Here is a 7,098-nt window from a genome sequence, read left to right as displayed (position 1 = left end):
TCTCTCACAATACTGAAACATCAACTCAAGAGGGACTGAAGAGATGGATCAATGGTTAAAAGCACCTGCTGCTCTTGCAGAGGACCGGGGTTCCCAGTACCTACATGGTGGCTAACAACCATCTGTAACTCTAATTCCAGGGGATCTGATGCCCTCTTCTCACCTCCATGAGCATTGCACACATGGTGCATTTACATACATGCAGGCAAAACACTCATACACATAAAATATAAATAAATAATAAATAAATAATTTTAAGTCAACTCAAAATGGATTAAGTATGTTTCATATAAAGGACAAATTTACTCGAAGAAAACATAGAAGAAAAGCACAATGAAATTTGGGGATGATTTTTTTATATGACCCCAAAGCACAAAGAACAAAGCAAAAGCAGACAACTGGGATTTCATCAAACTAAGAAGCTCTGAACAACAAGGAAACAATCAGCAGAATGAAAAGACAACATGTGGCATGGGAGAATCTGTAATCTGCACACAATGGCAAGAAGTTAATATCCAGAATGTACAAGAAACACCAACACTTCTATGGACAGAAAACAGAGAACTTGATTTTTAAACGGTCAAAGTATTTGAACAGATGCTTCTCAAAAGAAAACATCTAAGCGGCCAAGAGGCGCATGAAAAGGTGCTCAAAATTACCATTCATTAAAGAAATTCAAATTAAAGCAAGGTGTCGTAGCACAGGCCTTTAATCACAGTACTCGGGAGGCAGAGGGTGATGGGTCTCAGTGAGATCAAGGCCAACCTGGTCTACATAGTGAGTTCCAGGCCAGCTAGAGCTACAGGAAGACCCTGTCTCAAAACAAAAACAAAAACAAAGAAAGAAAGAAATGTAAATTAAACATGAATATAATTTTGCACCTACTGTAATGCCTGCTGTCAAAAAGATGAAAATCTTAAAGAACACAATGAAGAAAAGGGAATCCTGTTCTCCTTTGTAAGGTCACAGGTTGGGTCAGTCACTAAGGAAAACTGTTAGTCACTGTGATTCACTGTGACAAAACACCTGGCATAAGCAACTTTAAAGGAGAAAGAGGGGCTGGAGGGACTGCTCAGCAGTGAAGAGTGCTTGCTGCTCTTGCAGAGGATCTGACTTCAGTTTCAACCACCTGTAACTCCAGCTTCTGAAGATCCAACCTCCTCTTCTGGCCTCCACAGGCACCTATACACACACACACACACACACACACACACACACGAATAAAAATAAAGTAAATCTTTTTTTTTAAGGAGAAAAGATTTTGGGGGGGCTTACAGTTTGGGGAGTTTCAGTCCATTGCTGCTTGGCTCCATGCTTCTGGGCCTGTGGTGAGGGGGAGCTCATGGTGGAAAGGGTATGGTGGAGAAAAACATCTCACCTCAGGGCAACCAGGAAGCATAGAGACAGAGAAGACAGGTATGGGGACAAGATAGTTTCAAGAATATTCCCCCAGTGTCCAACTACCTCCAGCTGGGCACCACCACCTAATGGACTGTTCAGCTGTGGCTCCATCAATGGATTAACCTATGATGAAGTTAGAGCCCTCATCATCCAATCACCTGCCAAAAACCCATCTGGCAACCAAGCCTTTAAAACATGAGTCTTTAAGTAACATTTTCAGATACAAATTATAACAAAAACACTATCAAGTTCCTCAAAAAATATAAAATAAAACTATCGTGTAGTCCAGCAATCCCATTATTGGGTGTGTTCCCAGAGGAAATGGAAGCCGTATGTTGAAGAGAGGTCTGAATTCTATGTTTGTGGAAGCATCCACAGTAGTCAAAATATGGAAGTAACCTAAGTGTCTGTTTTTATTGGGTCTTTTTTTTTTGCCTATTTGTTTGTTGTTTTTGCTTTTGAGACAGGGTTTCACTATGTAGACTTGAAATCCTCTCAATTCAGTTTCCTGTGTTGAGGTTACAGGTATATACCACCATGCTCAGCCCCAAATGTCTGTTGATGAGTGGATAGATAAATAAAATGTGATATATTATACAATAAAATGTTACTCAGCATTAAAGGAAGGAAAACCTTCTATTTGGGACAACATGGCTAAACCTGGATGGATCGTAAGCAAAATAAGCAAACTGAAGAAATACTCATTGCATGATCTCACCTGTATGTGGAATCTAAAAGAACCAAACTCACAAAAGCAGAGAGGAAGATGGTTGCTGGAGCTGGGGGAGGAGAAAAGGAAGGATATTGTCTGAAGAGTATAAACTTTAAGTTACAAGTAAATTCTGTAGATATACATGATGACCCTCTGAAGTCCATTTATATTGCTATAACAAAATACTCGAGGCTCTTTTTCCAAAATAGCACCTTGTTCTGCATCTGCCAGTAGAGGAGAGAACTTCGTCTTCACATGATGAGAAAGATAGAAAAGAGAAAAGAGGACAAACTGCTTCTATCGAGTCTTTTTCCATTCAGTCACCTCTTAAAGACCAGACTGTTTAACACTGTTGCATTGGGATTGAGTTTCAACAAGAGGCTGAGGCAAGAGGATTGCCACAAGTTCAGGGTCAGCTTGAGTGACATGGGGAAGAGGGAGGGAGGGAGGGAGGGAGGAAGGAAGGAAATTGGATGAACAGACAATGAAGTGTTAGTTATAAAGAATGGAACCATTTCATTTTACAGGAAAATGGATAGAATTGGAGAGCGTCTTGTTAAGTGAAATAGAAATAGCCAGACTCAGAAAAACAGGGATCATATTTTCTCTTGTATGTGAAACCTAGAGGAAAAAGACAGAAAGAAAAATGTCACATGAGTAGAGCGGGGACAATTAGGGAAGAGAGAGGAGACCAGAGCCAGAGGAGTGAGAGAGTAATGGGGTGACATGTCCAAGTATATTCTGCAAGTATAGTACAAGGATGAAAATGTGACAGTGAAGTCCGTTATCTAGTACAATCAGCACACCCTAATAAGAAATAAGAAATAAAGCACGTGAGAGGTTGTGTATAGGTCACACACATAACATGATGTTGTATGTAAGCAAATTTCAGTATTTCCAGGGATTACAGAGCCACAGACAGCAGGGAATGACTGTATCTCCATGTTACATATAATGCCTAATACGATGTTAAATGCCACACAAATACTTCTTGAATGCATTGTTTGTTTAGAAATGACAAGAAAAAATAGTCTGTACCAGTAGAGATGCAATTTTTTCTGAGTATTTTCAACATGCAGCTGATTAAATGCACAGATATGGAATCCCCAGGTAAGACAGACAAACTGTACCCTTTCCCTCACATCTGCTTGTGCTTGGCTACAAATACTTAGAGACAGACACAGAAGTCAGCCAAAGGTGTTTTAATAAGCTCAGGAAACTGCTGAGGTCATCCTCTAGGTGGAGTCAGCTTCGTTTTTGTGGCCTCAGACTTCAACGTGCTAATGCTTCCATGATATTTGGTCCTTGGGTTTCACACAGCACATTTTGCCGCCCCAGCAGAAAATGTAAGCCTTTTCATTCTTGATGCATTGATCACGGCAGGTGCCCTGAGAATTCCAGCATCTTTTGGTGCTACCTAATCCAAAGAGTAAGAACAAGGAAACTTTCGTTAGTCATGAATTAAAAATCGAGGACACCTACACCAGTATGCGGTTCTGTGTGGAGACCAGAGGGCCAGACAATAAAAGGGGACCACGGAAGAAGGAACAGTCAGCTCTAGAGGTTTAGGGTGTGAGAAAGTCACACATCCTTTATGGACACCCCACCCCAATCCCAGCCCTTCATCAAGGCTCCTTCTCAGAGGTGTAGTGGGTTACAAGAGTTAACAACATGTACCACTGGAACCATGGGCCTGGACTTGAAACCCGTGTCCCAAGCCAACAGGGAGACCTTGAGCTAGTGACTGCTGTGGCTGACAAGGGGACAGCCATGGAACCTGAATGGATTATCACAGAACTGAGTGAATAACCAGAGGGCCCAGGGTAACATGAGTGCCGAAAGCACAGACAGCTCTGCTTTTACTCTCATACTCATTAGAGCTACAGCCAAATGTTTACACTACAGTGAACAAGAATAAAGTGGCTGGAATAAAACAGTTCAACAAAACATAATGAGCAAGACAGCATTATCTCCATAGTGTGCCTTCTCAGGAGATCAGCATGTCTCCTGAGAAACTAGGGGAGTACCGGCATTCCGGAGATATCTCCTCAGCAAGCATTCTTGCACAAACTTTCTCTTGAGACAAGGCTCTCCAGACATAGATGCTCAGAGTTCAGCTTAATTCACCAAGCATAGTGTTAAAGCCATAGGAACACTAGTTTACGGTCCCTTCAGACTGCCTTCTTGGAGAACCAGTTTCCTCTTTTCTAGAAGGAGATACAAGCAGCTGCCTCAGACTTGTTGTGGGAATAAAGTAATGTAGAGACTAAGGGTGTAGCTCAGTTGGTAGAGTGCTTGCCTAGCAAACATGAAGCCCTGGGTTCCATCCCCACAACACTGTAAACAGGGCATGGTAGTGTATATCTGTAATCCCAGTACTCAGGAGGTAGAGGCAGGAGCATCAGGAGTTCAAGGGCATCATCAGCAACACAGTGAGTTCAAGGTCAGCTTCAGCTACCTGAAATGTCTCAAAGGAAATAAAATAAAATAAAAATGAAAGTGTTCAAAATATTAGTATTTAATAAATACAGTCATGAAATGACAAGACCTCAGAAAAGATTGAACATTCTAAGTCATTTCACAAAAACTGAACTAGAAGAAACACATCAGCAAATAAACGAAGCCTACTGGCTTAAGAAAAGTGCAGAGGAGAAAGAGGGCATTTTAATATTAAAAAAAGAACTGGAAAGCGAGAGACACTGACCAGAAATCCAACATACCCAGACCAGGAGTTGCCACACCTTTCAGCAAGGAAACAGAACAAGCATGCCAAAGTATGTTCAATAACATCTCTTCAAGCAGAAAGATACTTGAAATACACACTAGAAGAGCTGACAGCGAGTCACAGAATACAGAACCAAAACAAGACAGATTGTAGTAACTTTAATGGGCATTACACAGAAAGAAAAGAAAAATGTTTTAGGCAATCAGGAGACGCACACGCACACACGCACGCACATTGAATAAGAGAAAGAAAATTAGACCATACTTAGACTTTTTGACAATCATGCTTTATGCCCTAATAAAGACTTGTGTCATGTACTTGGGATATTCATGGGGGGCAAGGGGGGGTAAGCAAACAAGGTCATGTCTAGCAAAACTGATTTCCAAGCACAAAGGACAATGATGAATTGTTAACATCTGAAACTGGAGAAACATTGCCTGTATGTACCTTTCCTAAGGAATCTAACAGGGAAGAACCTCAGACCTGCAAATTACAGAAGCATTGACACAGGATTACGTGTTAATATGCAGCACCTTGTAGAACTGAAGCTAAATGAAGATGTAAGATAAGGGCTCCGGAGCTCAGAGGCAAAGGGTTTGCTTAGTACAAACCACAACAATATCAAAATAAAACAAGAGTGTAAAGGACTCGATGACTGCATGTCCTGAGGAAACAGGCACAGTACAAAAAAAAAGGTGGGGCTACATCGGTGAAAATTGTACATGTGCAGAAATTTTCAATGGTTTGAGAAATCATGTTATTGTGGGGATACTGGAATGCTGATGCTAATGTATTTGTGTTTGGTATAATCTATCATCCCTGGCAGGCTGGGGGTGCAGTAAGCAGTGTTCTTCTATGGTCGCTGCTTCCGTTCCTGCCTCCAGGTTCCTGCCTTGACTTCCTTTGGTGGTAGATTGTCTGTCACTTGAAAGAGTAAGATGAAATAAACCTTTTCCTCCTCAAGTTGCTTTTGGTCAGCATTTATCTTAGCAATAGAAATCTATGAGGACATGTATTAATGTTTTTAAATGACAGGTAACATTGTATTCATTCATGCACAACACGTTTTAAAATATAATGCTTAGATCCAGCCAATTAATGGATGTATTGAGGGTGGGGATGTAGCCAAAGAGGAAAGTACTTTCCTACTATGTATAAAACTTTGAGTTCCATTCCTGACATGGCAAAAAAAAAAAAAAATCAAACAAACAAAATAAAGCAAAACAACAAGAATTTAAATGCGTTACTTCACATGGTTATGGTCAGGGCATTTATATTTGTGCTGCATTTTTCAATAATACAATATACTATCATCAATCATGCTGTGCCATAGATCTCGTGAACCAATTCTTCCTTTCTAACTGCAATCACACAGGCTTCGACATTTTGTTTGAGCTGCAGCAGCAACAAAATCATCGCAGTTATTCCTGATAGAAGGTCTGGGGTTGGCAAGATGCTGCTTAAATGGCAAAGCTGACTTCACTTTGTTTCAGCTGACTTTTGCTTCACCCTGTGTTTCTGGCTTGCCCTGCTTCCCCTGCAGTTGTAACTGCAGTCAGCCAGGCAGAGTCAGCCAGCCATGAAGGTCACACTTGTAGTTTCAACAGGTACATTGTTTCTACAATACTGGGAAGCTTCCTGGCAGCAAATCCAGGTAGCACATCCTCCCTCCAAGCTATACCTGTATCACCATGGAGCCTATTGTTTCTGCAATACTAAGAAACTTGTTTATCCTGAAATTTTTTGTTAACTGAAAACCTTTTTTTTAATGATTTATTTAATAACCACACAATCAGAAGAAGCATTTCATTACAACAGCATTGACATATTCAATAACAATTTCCAGAGCTAAGATATATCTCTTTCAAAATTGACTGTAAATTTTTAGGTTCACAGTTGAATTAATACAGTTATACAATATTGAACTCTGTATAAAGCCCATAAGACATAAAATTGAATGAGGTTTTAACCTTTAAGAAACATCTGCATTTCATTTTAAAATATATTGTGTTCCTTTCTGACCTCCTTGGCATCTGAGCATGGATATAAGGTCATCAGGTAGATTTCAATGGTAATGTTTTTCACATCCACCAATTATTAAGGACAAATTTTTATGCTTTGAAGAATTATTTTTTTAATTTTTTAAAATTTATTTTTACACCAACTTCCCAGATAGCACCCTCCGATAGCCTCCCTCCCCCCACTAGAGCCCTTGTACTCTGATATCCCTGCTACTGTCTGCTGTGTTGTCGGCACCCCC

The 7,098-nt window shown here is 40.4% G+C and overlaps 1 protein-coding gene across 1 annotated transcript in view; it reads right to left on the bottom strand.

The window, feature by feature from the left end:
- Window positions 1-2,575: 2,575 nt before the first annotated feature.
- The window catches only part of LOC108490650 (beta-defensin 123-like), a 6,760-nt gene continuing 2,237 nt past the window's right edge, over window positions 2,576-7,098 (bottom strand). The window contains exon 2 of the mRNA XM_017797222.2: window positions 2,576-3,530. Coding sequence (XP_017652711.1) covers window positions 3,394-3,530 — 137 coding nt within the window. The 3' untranslated portion in view covers window positions 2,576-3,393. The remainder of the gene's footprint in view (window positions 3,531-7,098) is intronic.

The sequence above is a fragment of the Nannospalax galili genome, unplaced genomic scaffold (assembly GCF_000622305.1).
Source record: "Nannospalax galili isolate Female #2095 unplaced genomic scaffold, S.galili_v1.0 scaffold1714, whole genome shotgun sequence".
Lineage (NCBI taxonomy): Eukaryota > Metazoa > Chordata > Mammalia > Rodentia > Spalacidae > Nannospalax > Nannospalax galili.
This window is presented reverse-complemented; position numbering and strand designations above follow the sequence as displayed.